Source organism: Chrysemys picta, chromosome 7 (assembly GCF_011386835.1).
Source record: "Chrysemys picta bellii isolate R12L10 chromosome 7, ASM1138683v2, whole genome shotgun sequence".
NCBI classification, from domain to species: Eukaryota; Metazoa; Chordata; order Testudines; family Emydidae; genus Chrysemys; species Chrysemys picta.
In genome coordinates, this window is record NC_088797.1 from 56,252,552 (window position 1) to 56,275,042 (window position 22,491).

The following is a 22,491-nucleotide window of genomic DNA, read 5'->3' on the forward strand; positions in this document are numbered from 1 at the left end:
TACAAACACATGCTTTTCTGGGGGCAGGAACATGGGACTGCGACAAGCCTGCTGCTTCACCCTTCTGAATACACCATCCTACCAGACATTAAGGGCTCAAGACCCAGGCCTCCAAGCATCGTGACTGAACTGGAGGAGAGTTTGACCTTTGGGAGTAGTAAGACTAGCCAAGGCTTGAGACATCACAGGCAGGTCAGAGCATGACACCTAGCCCTGTCCCATTTCAATCCCTCCAATGGGAAAGGGGAACAGGGTGACTCCAGTTGGAACTCTTCTCCTAGCAAATCCAGGACCCCTGCCTAGTCTCACATGTGAGAGGCACCTGAAGCATTGTTTTGAGAAGTGTACCATCAGGTGACCCTGCCTCCTCTAGACCAAAGACTGGAGGTTCGGAAGAAAAACAAGACCTTGTTGTGTGAAACAGAGTCAGGTCTCCTGGCTGGCAAGGAGGAGGCTGAGCATTGCCAGCCAGATCCCCCTGGCTGGATCTATCAATCCTTTGCTTATAGGAAGGGTGCCTTCTTCATCTCCAGCAGGCCAGCGAGTTTGTGCACCTTCTCCAGGACTGCAGCAATTGGAAAGTCTAAGGCCTAAGCTCAGCATCATCTCTTGTAATGCCTTATTGTTGTCATCACAGCGAGGAGACCAACTTAAACTAAATTTCATCTATTCTTCCTCCTCCTCCAATGCAGAGAGGTCACCTCTCAAATAAGCCTGCCACTGCCAAGAGATGGTCTCATGCCCCAAGAGCCATAAGGCCCAATTAGTCACACAAACCAAGACTTGGGATCCCCACTTTCACTGAAATGTTAGAGGTCTGACCTCTGACCAGGCAAATATAGTAGGGAAGTAGGAGCAAAAGCTAACCAGATACCGGACTGGGTTGTAGATCAGTAAGGCTGCACATGAAGGGGAGACCTCTGTATCAGAAGTATTAAAGTGGCCCAGGCTGGCTCTGAAAGCTCTTCTTTAGAGGAATCTCACATTACAGCAGCCCTTGAAAGTCTGATCTTGTGGAGTCTCCCCCATCAATGAATATGGGAGGATTGGAACTAGGAGACCAGCTCTGTAGCACTTCTTTCAGGCCTCTCTCTTAGAGTATTTCCAAGTCTCTGAATCGAACAGTACAGGGGCTCAGAATAGGCCACCAGACCCAAATATTTCCTCCTCTTTTCATTCAGTGATGAAACCAAAATCTCTGGCTCCAACAACTGGCTCCTGAGATACAGACGAGTGAGCAGACCAAGCCTCCTCCAGCATGCGTCTAGGTCTGGGAATAAAGGATGCACAGCCAAGCACCACTGACTTCTCCCAGGCATTTCAGGTACCCAACATGTTGGTCTACAAGGGATATTTTCTGACCCAAAGAGAAGTGCTCCAAACCCAAACCCTTCCCCAGTCGCACCATAAGTAAATCACACAATTAGTCTTACTAAAAATTAATTCAGTACTATTATTTATTGTAAACACTAATCTAAGAATTAACAACTACGTTAACATTTAAACTAAACAAAGTTGTGTCACTGAGCGAAGGAAACCAGACCCACAACCGCTTGTACCAGTGGGAAGAGGGGAAACTGAGGACGGTTATAGGGGAAAGGGTTTTCACAACCTTAGCTGATGCAATGGCTGCATGAGAGCACACAGGCCCTCCTAACAATTAACCTGCTTTAGAATCACTCTAGGCCCACAAGGTACAGCTTTCAGCTCCTGCAGAGACATTTCTCGGGGTTATGTGCACACCTCAGCTGGGAGGTGCGATTCCCAGCACAAGTAGACAGATTCACGCTAGCACACTAAAAATAGCAGTGTGGATATTACCGCATGGGCGGGGTCGCAGGCTGACCCGAACGCCGACCCAGGGGATCAAGAGGCCTTGGATTTTGGACAGCTAGTCTGAGCCACTGCCCATGCTGCAACATCCACACTGATTTTTAGTGCGCGTCTGTCTCCACGCGCTGGGAATCACACCTCCCAGCTGCAGTGAAGATGGACCCTTTGCACAATTACCAAGGAGTGTGCGTAAAACTGCTGCTATAGCCAGCCTGATCTTTCTCCATGTCCTGACATGCTTACACAGGCTGAATTTATAGCGGGGCCAATAATCAATTCTCAAGCTCCTGTGGGCTGCCCCGCTACAGTTCTGGGGTTTGATGCACAGGTCTTCTATTTGAATAACACCACCAGAATGACATGAATCCCAGCTGGAAGGGAGATGCCACCTAGATTTCACGAGTGAGTGTGCATATGTCCTTTGTTGTTGGCGTAATTAGGAGTTTCCTGCATTATACCATAGATAGTATGTACCTGGTGCCCACCATTAAAGCATTTAGCAAAGGGAAGAGGGATGGAGGAGATTCCATTACGGCTGCTTTTCATTAACCATCCCTAAATTACGCTCCAAATGGAGAATTGGTGTATGGACTAATACAGCCAGGCTCAGTAAAATTTCAATTGAATTACTGCCCAGACACTACCTTTTAAAGAGGAAAACATGGCTCAGGGTGAGTGAGTGGTCTAAGCTGTGACAGGCACATGGGCTCAGAAAGGCCACCCACTTGAAGAGGTGTATCAGTTGGGGATAAACACTAATGATAGCACAACCCAGCAGCTTAGCAGTTTTAACAAACTAAATGTACCTTTCAAAACACTCGTTTGACTGAAATGTTTGGATCTGTGTTTTCAGTAAGTGCACAGAATGTTCAGCAGGCAGCCAAGCTAATGGTCACCGAGCCTCACAGCCACTTCAGAGACAGAGATGGAAACACCTAATAGCTTGCACGTTTGAGACTTTCTGGTTGGGCCAGGGATACCCAGCACCCTAATGGCTATTCTCCCCTGAAATATCATTCTTGTCCAGTGGTGGAGCCAGGTCCCTGGCTAAGGTCTGAGGGAATCATTGTTGCAGTTATAGTCCCTGATAATTAGGGTTTCCAAAGGGAAAACTGATTGATGCCGACTAGAACATCCCAAACATGAGCCTGCAATAAAACATGAGGGGATTTTGGTAGCAGACTGGATTTCCCTCTTGTTCCAGATGCAGGCTCCTCCCCGAATTAGTCTAATGTTTCTCCCTCTTGGTCACTGGCCAGGGCAAAACTAATGGATTTTGGAATGCTAAACAGAACAAGGCCCCTCTCTTCTCTGACTCACCCCTTAAGGGTTAAAATGCATCCAGATCTATGTAGAAATAAGGGGGACGGGATAAGGGTAGGGAGAACTTACCAGAAAAGTTCCGTGAGACCAGCATTGTTGTGAGGATTGCACCCTGCGGGGGAGAAGGAGAGAGCAGGGATAAATAGCGATAAATCTCAGACAGGGGATGCAGAAATCCCAGTGGTTCGGGATTAGACAGGCTACCAAGATCCTCTCCATCTCCCAGCAGCTGCTATTGAACGGTTACGTTACTTTGGGGCTGGGAGCCAGAAGACCGATCAGCATGGTAGGTAACAGGTCTTAAGCATGGAGTGCTCATTTGGTTATTTCAGCTCTCTTTAAGTGGGGGCCAGGTGGGCATTGGGCATGGAGAGAACAGACCCTAAGGGAAATGAATTTCTGTACCTACAGAAATCTCCCAACCCGCAAAGAAACTTCTAGAGCACTTTATATTAGAGGATCTCAAAAAGCACTTGACAAACATTAATGAGCTAATCTTCAAGCACACCTTTGGCAAGGCAGGTATTTGCTCCACAGCACAGAGGGAGAAACTGAGGCACAGAGAGGGGAAGTGATGTGGGGCACACTTCAAGTCAGAGGCAGAGCTTGGAAGAGATCCCAGTTCTCCCAGCCTTGTGCTTCAGCCACTAGACCACCACCCTCCCACATTCCCCCTCCCAAAAAAGGCAAACACCTACTCACCTTCAGCTTTCTTCTGGCATTGAACTTTCTCAAGCACTCCACAGTCTCTTGTCTGTGCATCATGGAGGCCACGGTGGATCGTTGCTGGAAGACCGGAACAAGGAAAGATTGTTAAATAATTGTAAACAAATCAGCAAGTTGAGTTCTCCCTCCAGCTCTCCGCTCACACGCTACAGCCAATATGCACACCAACATGACTGAGCAGCTCAGCTCTGGGTGCCCTGCTCCTAATGGACCCTGCAGAGACCTGGCAGCAGAAACCAACTGCAAGTTGACATTAACCATCCCCCTGTGGCGAGAGGTTCTAAACAAGGTGGGTTGTTATCACAGACCCATGTCTGAGAAAGTGAGTCATTCAAGAGCAAAGTTCTCCATCATTCAGACACTAAAGAACAAAAACAGATCTGAGGCAAAAGTGCATAACCAGCAATTACGCTGGGTGGGAAGAGGGGAGGGGAAGAGGCGGATCTTGTTACTAAATCTCAAAAGGAAAATTCAAGCCAGTGAGTGAAGACCATTGTCTGGCTATCCTGATGCCTCTTGGACAAGGCTGCTCTTCGAACCTGCGAGTACAAAGACAGCCCCCAGCACCCTTGCATCAGATGCGGAATATGATGTTCAGCATACAGCTGTGGAGTCATATGGCTCAGTCAGATAGTTCTACCGCATCAGCTGACAGCCTGAGTGCAGTGTCCAGCCAGCGGGGTGCACTTGTCACCAGCACTCGGCTGGGGTCACATCAGCTGCAAGAGAAGCACTTCCCAGAAGTGTTGTTAGAGAGTCAGGGAACATTCGGAAACCGGAGGCTGATGCCAGACTGGCTCTTGCTCTAACACAGATCTACTAGTCTGCATTCGCTTTACAAGGACAGTGGGCGATGGACTATCATGCTGACCCGTAGGCATTACAGCCCTGCCGTGAGCAGCTCTCTTGGTTCAAACAAATTCATTAAGACCTGGGAGAACAGCATGCACTGTGCTCAGATTCTACAAAGTTACGCAGGGAACCTCTACTGTGACCTCAAACCTAGCCACCCCTGCTCTCAAAGCTGGCTACAATCTGCACTGCTGTTGCGGGGGGTGGGAAGTCTGGGCCGTCCCCTTTGAAAGAGCTTCTTGCTGTCAATTATACTTCAGGATCCTCTTACTAGCTCTGCAGAAAATGTGAGAACCACAATGCTCCTGGTCTGGAAAGGAGAAAGCTCTCAAGGGAGAGAGCTTGTCAAAGCTGCTTCATGGCCACTAGCATTACACTTATGGCTAGTGGCAATATGGAATGTTTGTAGGTGTTACGAAAGCACTTCCACATTTTCCTGTGAAAAACAAAGAGCCCCTATGACAAACTGGGGCTGGGATGCAGAGCTCAGGATACCCAGGGGCCAGGCTATTCAAGCTGACGTTTCCCTAGATATGGCACATGACAATGATCTGCATTGACAATCAATGGCTATTGGATAAAACAGCCTTGAAATTAAAAGCCATTTGTTCTGCATCTCTTCAATATAGCAGTGGTTACATAATGCTATAAAATAGGTGGGCTTTTCCCATGCCAGCACCTACAAGCTCACAGTTCAAAGCATACAAACATGCTTGATTAGACAGCCCCTGATTTCTGCCCCTAGCTCTGCCCTCCTGCTCTAGTAGCCTGTCCTCCTAGCACATGGCTTCAGCATGCACAATGGCATGACCTCCTAACAGGTGAGGAAGGAGACACTTACACAGACCCATGGGTGTTTGAGTGCTTGATCGGCTGTGATGCGTTTAGCCGGGTTTATCGTCAGCATCTGATTGATCAAGTTCTTTGCTTCAGGAGTCACTGTGTCCCACTCAGGTGACGGGAACTAGGAGGGAGAGAGGAGAAGAGATGAGATGCTGAACACAATCCTCCTTTCCCGCTGGAGGAAATCCATTCCAACACACCAAACCCTGATCAGGCTTTAACCCCTTCGGCACCACCACAGCTAGTTTGTACCTGGGGGACACAAACTTTTGGGTGACACCCACAGTGTGAAAATACTATGGGACTTGACAAATACATGCACCATTTTGATGGCTGTACAATGGATGTCCACGGGGCAGCCAAACAGTTCAAGGAACCTTTCAGGATTCAGTCAGGCCTTGGGCTTTTACTCAAATCTGTAAGTCAATTCAAAGATCTGTAGCTTCCTTCCCTTCTTGAGCATTTGGTGCAGACATGTGAAAACAGATGCACAGTCTCCTTTAACCCCCGCCCCCGTCCCCCCCCGTCCCCACACACTAAAAAGCTGTAATCATGTTTGTAATATCAGAAATTGTTGCCTGGGGAATGGGAGACACATCAGAGGCTGGAAACATGTGGTTATGGAGATGAAGGGCAGAGATCTGAAGTCCTTGAACTACTAACACTCCATGTGCAGTTCAGCACATCAGTATGGATGAGGACAGTGCCCCCAGGTCTTCTGGGGTGTTACAGATGAAAGCACTGTGAAACTACAGGCACGTCTGCACAGCAGCTGGGAGGTGTAACCCCCACATCAGGTACTCTGCTCATGCTAGCACCTAAAAATATCAGCGTGGCCACGGTGGTATGGGTAGCAGCTCAGGCCAGCTGGCTGTGTATGTATTCAAGGGTCAGGCAGGACTGCACTCAGGTGCTTAGCCCGAGCCGCCACCTGGGTAGCCGCAGCTACAGTGCTAATTTAAAAGTGCTAGCTTGAGCGGAGCCAGCGCGTGCACGTCCGCCTGAGCTGGGATCCAAGACATACCCTAAGTGGACCATGGCTCAGCCACCTGAGCAGAACATACAGCTTCTGAACACAGAGACGACCCAGAGGGCAGTTAAAGGGTCATGGTCGCTTTAAGTGACCTGTGTTTAAAAACAAGATGTCCTTCCCTGTGCTGTGAACATTTTCTCCAAGTATTAGAGCTGAAAAAAGCTTAAAGAGCTCCTTGACTTTTCCCATTCACAGTTAGCTTATGCTTTGTGCTCCACTCAACACGGACCACAAAAATGCACTAGTCAGGGTCACACTTGCTGTGTGTCAGTTTCACATCCCAGGTCTCAGGCACAGCGCTGCAATGTCTGAGCTGCAAACATTGCGGGGGAATGCTTAAAAACCCTCAGAAAACCCTGAGCTTTCATTGGGAGGTTATTTCCAAACAAAAAAGATTCCTGGTCACATTTCACAAAACCCAGGTACTGAGACTAAACATACCCCATGGGCTTCCTCTGAAACACAAACAACTTGTTTTCTGGAGATTGAAATTCACAATGGCCACTTCCCATTCAGTCAAGAGGTAAAATGGAGTAGTCCAACATACACACCCCTCCCCGGGCAGGGTGGGCTACAGGAGATATTTTCTATTCCTATTAAAGTGGAAGTTGCTCCCTGCCATACATGACACAGAAGGGGGCTGCAGGAACTAGGGTTCATGACAGATAGACACTTGAAAATCTGAAGGGGGTTGAAAGTCAATGGGAGTTAGGGGGGTTGGGCTCCTAACTCCCAGTCACCTGCCAGAGGAGTTAGGTGTCTAACCTCTTAGGCGATTTGAAAATCCCACTCTGCATTCCTGCTGCAACACAATTTAAACATAGCATTTAGTACAAGAACCAGACACACAGAAGAGAAGGAGCCTACGAACAAAACGAGCAGTAAGACAGAGCAGTGTCCTCAGGCCTGGCGGCAGGGGAGGTTACTTGATTCCAGCAGAAACATCCTACCCCCACCATTCCATCTCTGACTGCTCTGAGCTAAGTATGGGCACTGTGACTGCCCACAGAGCGAACCCCGCATCTTCCCTGCAATGCGTATGCCAGCCACTCTTGGATCAATAGCTCCAGGTTTATTTCCCACTTCAACAGACTCCCCTCACTCAGGAAGATTTAGTGTCCAAACTGCTGCAGTCAGAGAACAATCATTAATGCTTAACCTCTCTGGCTCTAACCTCCCCACCAAACCGTTACTCGGTCTGGTCAGACATCACGCTGCACCCTATGACCACCTCTCTGGCCACAGTCCCAAGAGCAGCGCCATGCTGATGCCTTCACCCTCACAACAGCCTCTGATCCCTCATGCCAGTCCCAGTTTCCCCAGTCACACACCTCAGAGCCACCCCCTCCAGCAGAACACTCACTGCTGGGCAGATCAGGACAGTTTTTCCACAACTGCAGGCAAATTCCACTGTGAGGTGCAGGAGGCCATGGGCCACAGGTCAAGCTGTCTCTAGAGAGCGTTTCCCCACATTGTTCTATAAGGCATTGGTGGGATGAGATCCTTCCAGTTCATGCTCCTTGCGTTCCCCTTGGAGAGTCAGTATCTGTATCTCCTCCAGCACTTCACTGCATTAAGCCCACGAGTGTAGAGCAGCTGAGTTTGGTACTTCTTTCCTGACCCAATTATCTCCCTGTACCCACAACAATGACCCCGCCCCCGCAGACCCCAATGGTAGCCCCACACAGTATCATGCTAAGCATGCAGCAAAAAGAAAGCCCAACGAACACAAGGCAGACACTCCAAGCACCACCTGGCACAGCAGCCATGTGGCTGACACTAGTCACCAAGTGAAACCATGCCAGATTTTGGCTGACTAGATGGCACAGGCTTTCTACACCATGCAGGTACTCAGCGAGGATATGTCCTTACATCATAGGCTCCAGCTTTGATCTGCTGATAGAGCTTGTGCTGATCTTCATCCCAAAAGGGAGGATAACCCACTAGCAGTATGTACAGAATCACTCCTGGGGGGGAAGAGAGAGAGACACACAGATATGCTGGGGTTAGGTTAATTGGCTCCGATTACTCCCATCCTCCATCTGTACACCCATTTCAGAGCTGAGGAGAACCCCCTTCCTGCCCTCTCAACATTCCTTTTCCAGCAGTGTCTGCGCTGGGTCTTTAGTACCTTGGAGGTCTGAACGTGATGATGAACAAGGAGCAGGAGCAGCCCCAGGAGCCTCCATCTCCCCTCAGCTGCTGGACTTGGTCCTGGCACACCAAGATCAGCTCTGATCCCCAGCTCCTAGGACAAAGCAGGCGCATGCTGCCCTTCTACCTCCCCATACATCACGGCTAGTGAGCCACAGCTTCCAGCTGCTTCCAGAAACCAAGCCCAGTGAGGACACTGCACAGCAAGGTTCTACAGGTGTTTTCAAGATTCTTCCATGCTGGCCTCACGCGCTTTTTGCAGGGCAGGAAAGCCTAACACCCAGGCCTGCAGGAATAGGTCTGCACCACACATCAGTTCGACATCCTCCATGTCCTAGGGCTTTAAACTGATCAGTCTTCAATTATATGTACACTTATGCTTCCCTTTTAGGGAGGTGCACCCATGGAGCGAACATTATAGAGCTAAATAATGGAGCGCTGGCTCAGTGAGGCAAGGATGGGTTCTGACTATTTAGCCCCAGCAGAAGGCTCTGATGGCTTGTCTGAGCACAGGACTAGGAATTAGGAGCAACTGAATTGCAATCAATGCTCCGACATCAGCTCCATCTGCAACCTTGGGCACGTCACTTAACCCCTGTGCCTTCTTTTCCCTGTCTGTGAAAGCGGGATGAGGACCTTTCTAACAGGGGACTGCAAAGAATGGCTGCTGTTTGTAAACAATGCAGTGTCAGGGCAAAGTGTTATCACTGTTATGAGATCTTACCACATGCCCATATGTCCACTGGTTTTCCATAAGGATCTTTTCTCAACACCTCAGGGGAGAGGTAGCCTGGAGTACCAGCAAACCCTGTGAGGAGAGGAACGACATGGGGCATACACAGTACCCAGCTAGAAAGATCTGCTGGCTCCTACCACAAGTTCTGAAAACTGTAACATTTAATTTTCACAAGCCCATGCTTCCCCTCTTGCCTAGACTTCCCTGAGTTACCTCTGTGGAGGCCAATGGACACAGGAAAGGGAAGGCAAAGGGATGGGTTAACAGTCCACTGGCTCAAAATGCTATAAGCAAGCAAGAGCGAGCAGTGAATGGGATCATGTCACCCTCTAGAGCACAAGCCCTTGTGCCACATCTTAGCCCATGGATACCTGTGTGGTTTGGAGTTTGAAAACAAACCCTGGCACATGGCTTAGCCAAAGGATGTGAACAGACCCACAGCTGTTGCCATCTCTCAGGAATTTCCAAGACACTGATCACTGTGAATCTCAATGCCAATGTTCAGCCAGAAAAGATCTGGTTCCTAACTCTGTTATACCTAGAGAGAGACAAGCCCAGACCCAAACACACCTGAGGAGTCCAGATCAAGGCCTGGATTTTGCAGCTGTCCCCATTTATACAAAAAGGGGAAACAAAATCTGCAGATCCCAACACTCCTGAGCAGTGGGAAAGTTTGTATCAGGGTCTGGACTTTGCAGCTGGGGCAGCCTCTCAGGGCCGGCTTTAGGAAGTGCGGGGCCCAATTTGAACATTTTTGGCGGGGTCCCGGCAGGGATGACTAACAAAAAAAAAAAAGCCTTTCATTTCTTCCATGTATTATTTACTTTCCATAACTATATAAATAATAAAATTATATATTATGTACATTGCATCATATATGCTGTTTATCGGTTATTAATGAGCTCCATTTCACACGTGAGGGTCCCCGCCAACTCCCTTGGGGTGTGGTGTGCACATGTGTGGGTCCCAGCCCCCCTCATTGAAGCAGGTGTGCAGGGTTACTGCCCTGGGAACTGCAGGGCACCAGTGGACATGGGGCTGGCTGAAGGCAGGGCAAGGGCTGACTGGAGATAGGGTCTGGCTGCAGACAGGGCAAGGGGTGCGGGGCTGGCTGAAGACAGGGGTGGGCTGGCTGGCTTCAGGCAGGGCCGCAGGGGGGTACGGCATGGGTTGGCAGGGCTGGAGACAGAGGAGTGCGGGACTGGCTGGCTTCAGGCAGCGGGGTGCGGCAGGGGTTGGCTGGAGACTGTGCAGGGGGTGCGGGGCTGGCTGCAGGCAGGGTGGTGGGGCGGGGCTGGTGTGGGCAGGACAGGGGGTACAGGGCTGGTGCAGGCAGGGGGTGCGGGGCTGGAGCCAGGGCAGGGGGTGCGGCAGGGGCTGGCTGCGGGCAGGGAGTGCAGGGCTGACTGGAGACAGGGGCTGGCTGCAGGGCTGGTGTGGGCAGGGGGTGCAGCAGAGGCAGCTAGAGCTCCGGCCCTTTAAATAGCCCCCAGAGCCCCCCACTACCCCAGGGCTCTGGGGGCTATTTAAAGGGCCCAGGGCTCCCCTGCGTCTACTGTCCCGGCCCTTTAAATAGCCGAGGGAGCCCTGGGGAAGACTTTTTAAATAGCTCCCAGAGCCCCGCAGCCCTACCCCAGGGCTCCAGCAGTGGGGCTCTAGCGGCAATTTAAAGGGCCTGGGGCTTCAGCCCCTGCTGGGAGCCCCAGGCCCTTTAAATTGAACCCTGGGGAAGCCAGGCCACACCGGTACACCGTACCGGGGCTTGGGCACAGGGCCCGATTCAGGGGAATTGGTTGAATTGGCCTAAAGCCGGCCCTGCAGCCTCTGTGACTAACTCCTACTGTACATTTGGGAAGGAAAACAAGAGAGGAGATTCATCCTTAAGGCTCATATATGGTCATATTTTCTCTCTTGCTCCCATTTTACCCAGTCCAAAGGCCCCAGAAGCAGGGGTGCTGGGCAAAGAAGGTGTGGCACTGAACTCGTCTAATAGTTAGTTGGAAGAGGTCAAGCCCAAATAAACTAGACCCTTCCTAAGCCCAGGCATGTACAAAGGAGGCTGGAAGGGGCAGCTAGAAAAGGAAAGGCTCAGATCTTCTTCTTACCAAACCAGGCCTGCTGCTCCCCCTGCACTTCTATAGCCAGTCCAAAGTCGGCCAGTTTGACAGCGGCACTCTTACACTTACTCGCCAGTAGCAAGTTCTCAGGCTGGTGAAAGGAGAGAGAAGAGAAAGGAGGGAGGGGTGGGAGAAAGAAATCCACATTAATCTCCTTTCCTCAGTGTTTCGATCTGTTTAAATTCAGGCAAGGGCCCTGTGTGAAAGCAGCCATTCAGCCTAAGGCCCAGCTATCGCCAATGGCCTCAATGATGGAAGGGCTCATCTAATCTCCCTTTGCTCTCATGTGCAATGCAAGCGCCTCTCCCAGCCCAACCCACACACCCAGCGCTGACACCAGGTGGCGCTGACAGCACAGTCCCTCCAGGACATGATTCCAACACATCCACGCAGAGAGAAAATGATGCAGCAGATACAACAATCTGCAGTGACGGGGCTCCCCACGAACATCACACAGTTCCCAAGGCAGTGGACAAGCAAATATGATAATAAGGACTGCCAAAGAGAGATCTAATGCAGGAAGGCACAGTCTAGTCAGGCAGTAGCTTTATGGAGAGTGCCTCTCAGCATAGCTCACTGCAGTGCTACTGATGCTGCTAATGAAAGCTCCATTTGTTCGAGTGGTGAACCCCCGTCTACAGGAGTTTATTAAATGCTCCCACATCACCCTCTCCACAGATGAGCGACAAAACCTTCCCTGTGCCAGGGATGGGATGCTGCTGTTCTCCCACCTCCCGAAAACACCTTATACCAGAGATGGGACCCCACACCCCCACCTCTGAAGTATTAGGAAAAAGGATGTCACCCAAATAGAACCTCAGGCATTCGAGGAATTCAGTTGTGTTCTGGAGGCTTCAGCTGGAGAAAGCAGTGAAGGGGTTAAAGTGGCTGCAAAACATTCCTCCAGGCTGAGGCATTGCCTGCCAGGGCAGTTCTCAAAGGGGACCCTGCCTCTAACACACATGCCCTGAAGACACTGGCTGCAGCAGCTCAGCAGGAAATGGAGTTCCCACTGCACTTACAGATAGGGACAGGGGTGTGCTGGAAAGGGCAGGAGCGGGAGGAGCCCAGAACCTCACCCATGTTTGTCAGGATATAAAACTATGCAGACTGGAGTCTTCAGCAGGCACCAATGAGAGGGGGGAAAGGTGGCCTCCAGCAGGACAGAAGGCTGGAAATCCAGGAACTGGATTATCACATTCCTTGGAGGTCATTTGCACAGCAGGGCATCTGTCTCCCATGGTGACTTATAACTGCAGTCCTGCTGGGTGAGGGAGGGGGTGTGGCTCAGTAACCTGCACAGTGGGGATAGGGTAGGTGAGGCATGCACACAAAGCCTATCCCTGCCTGCACTGTGCAGGTGATGGTTTAGGTGCATGGGGGGGGGGGGCGATCTGAGGGTGGGATAAGGAGGCAGAGAGGGAGGTCAGATATGCTTAGCCCTCCACTCTGCCTGTGCTGCCAGGAGGTGGTGGGGAGTTAGAAATACATGTCCCCTCATCCCTGCCTGAGAGTCAGGCCCCACTTCACACTGGAGCCAGCACATTTCCCTGGGCCGGCGGGGACAGTGCCACTGCAGCTATCACAGAGACAAGTCCAGTGGGAAATCTAGGATCTCCCTCCCACCCACAACTCACACTGCATATGTCTCAACTAGGGACGGTGGTCACGCTTAGGCTGGGCTCAGCAATTCATGCTAGCTAAATCCCTCTGAAACTCCACCTGTTCCCTGCAGTAATCTACATAGAGAGAAACCCCTTAAGTGGGACTCCAGCTGTGTGCACATGCATATCCACCTGCATGTTCTGTAGGCTAGAATCCTGCTGGCTGAAGTCAAGCTCAAGCTGTTACCATTCCCTAACCCTAGAAACAGGTTGAGTGTAGGTGGGGCTTAGCTCACGTGAGCCAGACCTAAGCATGACCATTTTTCCTAGGCAAGACATACCTGCTGTGATAGCACCTCCTGAAACCATCCTGCTTCTCCTCTCATTAGTTAATTCATGCCAATGCAACACTGTGCTCATACTGCAACAAACCGACTGGAGTGCAGGCCTACAGTGGAAAATGACTCTGCTATCCTGTGGCACAAAGAACCACCCGGGCTTCCATAGTCTCCCTGGCCTTGAGCATTAGCATGCCCAGTGGTCACCTTTTCCACCTTTGAGGGTGCAGGCTTCACTGACACTGTATAGCTTCCAGACGTGTTTATATTGTGCCCTCTGGAAGGTATTTTTTTATATCATGCTTCTGCTGAGGCTGCTGTCTTCAGATTCCCAGGCTCATGTAACCTTCTCACCATAAAGCAGAGCAGTGCCAGAAGGGGGGCGCCACCTTGTAGTAATCTAGGGTATGTCTAGTGTAATGTAGTGTAGATGCAATAAATCGATCCCCGATCGCTTTCCCGTTGACTGCTGAACTCCAGCAGTGCAAAAGGTGGAAGCAAAGTCGACAGGGGAGCCGTGGCCATCGATCCAGCGCCGCAAGGATGTGAAGTAAGTAATTTTAATTCGATCTAAGATACGTTGACTTCAGTTACGCTATTCTCGTAGCTGAAGTTGCGTATCTTAGATCGATTCCCCCCCAGTGTAGACCAGGCCTAGCAGAGCAGCTTCTGGCCATCACATTCCCATGCAAGACAGAGTATGCTGCTGGACAGACAGGCCTCCTGGTGCAAAACTTTCACTTTTTGGAGTCAGATCAACTCCCAGTACAGCAGCAGGTACTCCATGGGAAGGGAGTTGAAAGCTCTCCTGTGAGGGGGCTCTGGGGGCATAAGTGTGCTGTGGCATTGCAGAAGCCTGATTCAGCCAGTGCTTAGTGGATCAGCTATTTGATTAAACTTGTAAGTAAGGCTACATTTTAGCCATGGGTATTTTTAGTAAAAGTCATGGACAAGTCATGTGCAGTAAACAAAAATTCACTGCCCGTGAACTGACCATGACTTTACTAGATACCCCTAACTAAAACTTGGGCTGGGGCACCGTGGGTGCTCAGGAAGGGCAGGCCGGGGGCGCCTTGGGTGCTGGTCTGGGACTCCCGCTGGTGCTGCAGTGGAAGCGTGGGGAGGCACGTGGCCAGGGATCCCCATTGGTGCTGGGGGGGTGGGGGGAGGGGGAGCAGCGATGCGCAGTCAGAGATCCTGCTGGTGCTGCATGGGGGGAGGGATGGGGGAAGGGTTAACGAGGCTGGCAGGCTCCCTATCTGGCTCCAACTGGCATGTCCCTGTAGCTCCTAGGGGAAGGAGTGGCCAAGGGGGCTCCGCATGCTGCTCCTACCACAAGCGCTGGCTCTGCAGCTCCCACTGGCCACAAACCATAGCCAATGGGAGCTGCGGGTGTGGCGCCTGTGGGTACGGGCAGACATCAGCCACCGAAGCTCCTGCCAATGACACCGACTGCCGTCCCCCTCCTGAGTAGTGGAGGCAGCATTACCTTCAAATCCCTGTGCACGATATCATGCTGGTGAATGTGATTCACGCTCTCCAGTATCTGGTGAATACAGTGGCTTCAAGACGAGCAGAAGGAGAAAAGGAGAGAGACAGGGTTACACACACTCTCCGCCTCTAACCTCCACTTCCCCACCCTTCCCAACCGTTGCAAGGGGAGTTCAGGGACTCTGGGTCAGGCCCAGCAGTTACCTGCCCCCAAACAGCTCCTCCAACCCCATCATGCCCACCAGCTGCTGCTGCTCCCAAACTACCACAGCTGGAATTTTGTTGCTTAGCAACAGGGTTTCAAAGACAGTTCAACAGTGGGCTTAGATAGCAGGACCTCACTGCCCCCTCCTACCATCCCACTGACCCCTTTCCCTGCCCACCTCCTTCCCCTCTCCCTGGCATTAGGCACCGTGTTTGTTTTATCAGCTGAAGACATGCGCCCGCGCTTGTGTAAGCAGTAGCTCAGGGTTGGGCTAACAAGGCCAAGCCACAGAAACACGCAGCTAGGCCCGGCCCAAGCTTTCATGAAACAGCAGCCTGCTCCATCAAGCTCAGGACGAAGAATCTGGGCGCCTGCCAATTGACACGGCTTTCAGAGCAGCATTTCAAGCACTTTACATACACAATGTGCACGCACTCCCCCCCCACACACACACGCACCCGCTAGCCGGGCGCCTTTTAAGTACAGATCCCACTTAGGGAGTTAGAAGCTGAAAAACAGACTTGCTCTCTGCTGAGTGCACCGTGCCGCACTCCCCCAGCCCGCAGAAAACCAGTGCCATTCTCAGCACTGACGCCACAGGGAGAGGAGCAAGATGTTATTTACACTTGGCTTGTCAGGGACAATGTTACACCCACAGAGCGCGTGCACCAGACACACACACACACACACACACAGCTGAGATTGCTGGAGGAGGCTAGTCAGCCGGATAGCGGTTCCCAAGCTCTCGGGCTGGAGCAGATGCAGCAGCATTTACGTAGGTGTCATACTGAGAGAGGAAGCCTCTTTAAATCTGTGCTCCTTTCCACATCAAACAGCTCCTGAGGCCAGGCAGTCAGAGCCCATCTGTGGGAAGTGGGGGTGGTCGGCCTCCCTTGACAGTTCACTCTGGAGAAGCCAGAGCGGCCGCCCCACTGGGAATAAGCAGATGTTTTTCCAAGTCTCAGGGGCCCGGGGTTTCTTTATGGATCTTACAGATTGGAAATGCGTGAAGTTGCTGCACTGTATATCGTTAACCCACCAGCCCCTCCCACTGGAATTGGCAGCACAAGCCACCAGGTCAGATTCTGTGAATATCTCCCCGCTCCCAAAACAAAAAAAAAATGTATAATTAGAACAGAGCCAAGCCTGAGCGAGAGACTTTCTGGCCAAAAATGGCAAAAGTGTGAGGTGTCCCAGGCGAGCCAAGCGAGGCGGATTGGCACGAACCTCGCTCTCCCAGCCTGCTCTGGAATTCAGCTCAGCTTGGCGTGCGGCTAGAAAGGGAGGGCTTTGTACTTGCTCAGCAAATGCTGGTCTCCGTGGGCACGGTTCGATCAGCCCAGCTTGAGTTGGAGGGATCGAGCACCCTCAGAGAGGACAAGAGGACATTGTGTAGGCACAGACAAGAAGCAGCCCCCCATTCTCTCCTCTTCCCTTAACCTAACCAGGGTCCCCCTCCTCTGCCACTAGTGGTGTTCCTCACTACTGCTCCTCATTCGCATCCCCCTCCAGGGCACGGGGTGGTTGTGTGTAGGTGGGGACAATCCAATCACCTCCCACCCCGGCTGGACTGAATGGGATGAGCCAGGGAACATCACTTGGTCTGGGACAAACACGCCTGCAACAGCCCCAGAGCTGTTAAATGCATCCCAAGGGCTCCTGGCTCCTAACATCACCCGCTCCCTCAGAGAGCACCTGCCCCGGGGACTTCCTTCACCTTCAGCACACATTGGCCTGTCGCAGCACATCCTGCAGGGGAGAGTGATGTGTAATGCTGCACTTCCAGAGCCAGGCAGCAGGAGGAGGCTCTAACTGAGCCACAGTAGGGGCAAACGAGCACCCAAACATTGCCCTGGAAATGCCTGCAAGGGCCACGCTCTGTTCTTTTATGTATGCCACAGAGCAGCTCCAGGAGTGCATCTCACACCTGAAGGGCCGCACCCTGTCACTCCAACCTAGGCACCCCAAAGGTGCTCGCTCCATCGCTGCCGCACACCGGCTATTCCCGTCTCTTCCCAGGCTCTCCTCAGCTCCCCCTCCAGCCAAAGGCAGGCAGGGATAGCTCGCAGGGGCAGGGCGGGGTTCCATGAAACTTCACCATAGGCCTCTGCTCCCCCCTTCCCATCTCCCCCAGACCAGAGCTGGAGATCCCATTTCAAATGCCCCCATCTCTGGAAGCAGACTAGGTATCCAGAGCCCACACCTGGACTGATGTGAAATGGGATACTGTCAACCAACAATTAAGGGATGGCCAGAGACGTCAGGAGCGAGCCCAGTCCAGACTCGTTTAGGGAAGCCCAACTCTTCAGGGGTGAAGGTGGGGGGGACACAGAGGGGGGACAGGACTTAAGTCTGTTTAAAGTTGAGAATCAAAAGCTTCCCTTCCCATACTGTGCTTTGTGCTTCTAAGCACCTATCAGCAGAGGCTGTGAATGCTTTACACACACTGGGACAAGAAGCACCCCCATTTTACATATGGAGAAATTGAGGCACAAGTCAGTTGCACAGAACTGCCTGAGGCGAGCACGAGTTCCTGGTAGAGCTGAGATAAGAAGTCAGTAGTCCAGGTTTCCAGTTCTCTAATATGACTGAAAACAATTCTTCCTCTTGTGCTTTACCCTTCCAAACACACATCACTGCTCCCCCTTCAGCAGCCAGGTCAGACAGACGCCGGCAGCAGGCCCTCCAGAGACAAGCAATGTATGCAAAGGGGATGGGCCAAACGCCACACTGAGTCAGCTACACTGAATCTGTCACCGCTACAGCTGAAAGGCTGCATTAGTGATGGGATGCGGAGGAGGGGTTTCCCACATGGGGAGCATTTATTTTACAACATGGCCATGTGCAGACATGCCGTACTCTCTGACATGATCGGCATGTGACAGGGAGAGTCTGAGCATAGATTCTTACCTAGCATCAGCTTCACTGTAGTACTCTCTGGCGACAATATCTTCAAAGAGCTCTCCACCAGTGACCCTGGAGGAGACAGACCAAGGGAGGTTAGGAGACTCCCACGCGCAGCGAGGAGGCACAAGGGGTAACACACTCGCTCCTGGGGTACCAGGCTGCCCTCTGCCAGCCTGCCTGAATCTTTGTCTGAGATTATCCCGAGGGAGGGCGAGCCAGGGCCAGAAACCTCAGAGCACCAGCTCCCCACTCACGTCAGAAAGGGCATCGAGAGCAGCAAGGGATCGTTACCCAAACAGCGGGGCATCCTTGCACTCACATCCACAGTGCTCTGGGTTCCACTTCCATAGCAAATAAGCATGGTGGGCACCAGCATCTTGAGCCACATAACTGTAGCCAGTACACATGCCATAAACACACCGGGTGCCCTCCCTCCCCCCACCTATTGTATCTGTGGCATGGAAAGGAAACCTGTCCCCCTTGGAACAATCTCATCATTCCCTAAAATTAGATAGCAGACACAGGTCAGAAACTGCCATACTACATACCTCTCACCCCTACATTTGCTGCCAGGCAGTTCCTACATCCATCCCCACACACAGGACCCCTCTGTCCTACTTTCTGACCTCTCATACAAGCACCCCATCTATTCCCCCCTCCACACCCACATCTTGTACCCCTGTCCACCTCCTTCACATGCAGAGTTCACGCTGCAGAAGAAGCTGGGAAGGCTCAACACTACACACAGAGTCATGCAAGCTAGTACTGTACACCAGCCAATATTTCCAACGGTTTAAGGTCCAATGAGTCTTTGGCTCTAGGATACACTGATCTTCAGCTCCTTAACCCAGCATGAAACCACCTGTGATTTTGTTGCACAGTGACTATTATCCCTGGAGAGAAGACCAAAACCCTATTTTAGGAGGAGGTTCTTTGTCAGCGGATTATAGCCTTGTTGTCAAGAGCTGGGGTACAGGTCCTGGTGGGGAAAGGAGGGGGGAAAATAGAGGTTCAAGGATCTTTTATTCTGCTCTTAAATCAGCACTCCACAGCTTTGTCTCAGCCACGAAGCACCAGAGCCAAAGGGAGGAACTTACAGATCAAAGACGAGGTAGTGGAAACCTTCTTCTGAAATACTGTCATGGAGCCGCACTGCAAAAACACAAACAAGAAACAAGGGACACTTAACATTTTCCAGATCTGATCCACTCCGCTTGGAAATCCACGACCACATTTCCCCAGTCCCATCTGGCAACCCATTGTTCCCTTCAGCCCCTTCACCTTCACTCTGGAATCTAGAGCTCTCCCTCCCACAATACCTTATCCCAAATAATTTATGAGCATCCTTCACCCGCTCCCCCTCTAGCACCAGATCCAAGATACTGGTGCTATTGAGGAGAGAATAAAGCAAAGGGTTCAGGGGACACACCACGGTCCTCAAGATACGGGGTCTCTGTTTTCAAACCTTATGTTTCAGGAATCCAGTTCAGCCGGTTGCTCTTCCTGAAAAATCTGTTCAGACTGTCTGCTAAAGCAAGTCTGCTTTTAAAAGTATCTGTCCTACCAACTAGCCTCAAGAGTGCTTTGCGGAGTCGAAAAGAGTTAACAAAAAAATTACTGTGGGGGAGAGCAATTTCCGGGGGGAGATTTCCACCTGCAATTGGACATGAGAAGGCAAGTTGACAAGAACAGGACAGCTGGCTCCAGATGGCAAGAGCAGCAGAGGAGAAGGCAGTGAGACAAGCAGTGAGATCAATGGGAGCAAGTCAACGGCGGGATCTTACAAACAGCAAAGCTCGGCCAGGATTATGGCATGAGAAGGAAAGCTCCGTTCATGACGCTGTGCGACAAAGGTGGGGCCCCAGAGATGCTGCATGTGTGGGAGGGCAGGCACCGGCAGTCTCCATGCACTGGGGTCAGGAGCTGTCACGGACAGGGTACTGCAGTAGTCCAAGCAAGGAGAGAGGTGGAGGGGTGAAAATTCCAGCAGAGCTGGAGTGAAGCCAGTGGCACACAAAAGGGCAGTGCTGCAGAAGTGGCAACAAACAGGTGTTCAGGCCCAGGAGAGCGGGAAGGAGAAGGAAATTCAGGATCAACGATGATGCTAAGGATGTAGTAAAGAGATCTGGGAAGTGAGTCACAAACACATATAAAGGAGCTAGGTTTGTGGTTCACAGTGCTCTTCCTGGCCAAGGGCAGCACTTCTGCCTTTGATACATTTGGATGAAGGAAGTGGAGCATCATTTGGTCAAGACAGAAAGAACACAGACAGGGATATCTCAAAGATACACACAGTGCGGTGTCCATGCCTATGGTTAAAGGGAAGGCAAAGATGGCAAGTGACAAAGGCAGACAGGAGGATAGAAGGGAGGGCCAAGAATGGAGCTTTGCAAGCACCAGGTAGCACAGGCTGTGGAAGAGCCACCTTCAAAGACAGCCGAAGAGCAGTGTGATCAGTAAGAGTAGAGTCATGACAGGAGGGAACCAGAGATGCCTGCACAGCTAGGAAGATGGAATGGTCCCCAGCATTAAAGGTTGCACAGAGGAAAAGAAGAATGAGCCTTCCCCACCAATCCAGGTCGTTAGCTACACAAAGAAGAGCCATTTCCCTGCTACGGCCCCATGGGATCTCAGGTGGAAATCAGCCTGGAGTCTGGTCATTAGAAGATGACTTAGGAGAGGAGAACCCCTTTTCTAAGCAGCTTGCTGAGGAGACGCACTCTGGGAGACGCTGGCAGCTGGAGCCTCAGGGCCGAGGAAGGGCTGGAAAGAAGAGACTGGACGCTGGCAGGCTGACTGGGGGTGACTGACAATGGCAGTAACGTAACAAGCAACGGTTGGGAGACAGAAGAGGGAAGGGTCCGGAAAGAGCAGGAAAGGAAAAGGGGGACAGGAGGAAGACCATGAGGAGAAGTGGGGAATATACTGAAACTCTCTACCCCTTCAATCCCAGCCCAGTACCACTCCCCCGGCCCACGAGTGCCACTGGTGGGTATTGAGTCTGCTTCTTCCCAGCAATGCAACAGCAGAAGCACTCTTTCAAGGTCCATCTTCACTGGGGAAAAAAAAAAAAAAAAGGTGTGTTCTTAACTCAGGTTAGCCAACTCCAGTTAGGACAGCAGTGAAGACAAAGAAACTCTACTTTTAGCTCAGGTTTGCAGTTCAAGTGAATACCTGCAGAAGACCCGGGGGTGAACGTGAGCTGCTAACCGGAGTTAAAAGCAAGGCCTTTGCTGCTGCTTTAGCTGGAGTTAGCTAATGCAGTGAGCTAATCCGAATGAAGAGAACCAGCCAGCCAGACACAGCCTGTCACTCTGTCCTGTGCATTGCCCACCAAACTGACTCGTACTTTGCAGTCTTGCCATCAGAGCCAGGCTCCTGTTTTGATATTGCCATTAACCTCCACCCTGCCTGATTACTGCTTTGACGTAAAGATTAAATGATTTACTCTCAACGCAACTCCAATTACCAGAGCCTATCAGCTTAACAACATTATCTCCCCTTCCCGCCACCACTCAGCATGTAACCGGCAAATATCTTCCCTGCCCTCCAGGTAGAGCATGGGGGGGGTGTTGGTTACTTAGTTGGTTAAAAGGGTCTCTGAATCCCCTCTGCTTAGTTCACCATGACTTTCCATGCATCTTGCAATCTCCAGATGACCAACAACTCCCCCTCCTTCCAGCCAGCTGTAGCCCTCTCCTCCACATCCATGGCCTGCTAGAGAGCAGATGTTGCATACCAGCAGATGGGGTCCTGGCTCTGACCAGCTCCAAACATGTCCAAGAGAGACCAAAGTAGAGCAGTTTCTCAGCTTCAGACTTCCCTGGGTAAGGGGCAGATACACAGAAGTTGCAGGGAGAGTGGAGGTTTTTCTTGTTCCTAACCAGGTCCACGTGTCCTGTAAAGGCTGCTAGCCCCACCACCCTTGCCTAGTGCTCTCCTCCCCCACACACTGGGGAGGCCTGACATACCATCTTGGGACAACTGCGCAGAAACCCCAGGACCTTTCCCTAACTCCTGACATGGAGTGTGACAACACTGCAGAGCAGATGAAGGGAGAAATGCATGTATAGCTGCTGGGGGCAGGCGGAGCCAAGAAAAAATTCCAGACATGATATCATAGACAAGAGAGATGGAAAAGATGGATTAGTGCATCCAGGCCAACCCCCTGCAATGCAGGATTGTTCCCTACACAGCATTCAATGGTGCTTTAATTATTCAAGCAATGAAGCTTCCATCGCTCCCTTTGAGACTACCGCAAACCTGCAGCTCCTGGCCTCCTACATCGAGCGCAGCAAGCTATCCAAGTGCCTGCTCTGCAAACGGAGC

At 51.5% G+C, this 22,491-nt stretch overlaps 1 protein-coding gene across 50 annotated transcripts in view; it reads right to left on the reverse strand.

Annotated features, from left to right (window-relative positions):
- The window catches only part of CAMK2G (calcium/calmodulin dependent protein kinase II gamma), a 164,769-nt gene that overhangs the window by 57,065 nt on the left and 85,213 nt on the right, over positions 1-22,491 (reverse strand). For 35 of the 50 annotated variants that reach the window (XM_065551541.1, XM_042850156.2, XM_065551544.1 and 32 more), the window contains 9 exons: positions 19,260-19,314; positions 18,166-18,231; positions 15,049-15,121; positions 11,606-11,708; positions 9,489-9,572; positions 8,483-8,577; positions 5,576-5,698; positions 3,859-3,942; positions 3,226-3,268 (listed from right to left, as the gene is read on the reverse strand). In XM_065551541.1, the coding sequence (XP_065407613.1) occupies positions 3,226-3,268; positions 3,859-3,942; positions 5,576-5,698; positions 8,483-8,577; positions 9,489-9,572; positions 11,606-11,708; positions 15,049-15,121; positions 18,166-18,231; positions 19,260-19,314 (726 nt within the window). Of the gene's footprint in view, positions 1-3,225; positions 3,269-3,858; positions 3,943-5,575; positions 5,699-8,482; positions 8,578-9,488; positions 9,573-11,605; positions 11,709-15,048; positions 15,122-18,165; positions 18,232-19,259; positions 19,315-21,901; positions 21,986-22,491 lie in introns of all 50 variants that reach the window. The other 15 variants (XM_065551528.1, XM_042850162.2, XM_065551530.1 and 12 more) reach the window with 1 other exon arrangement.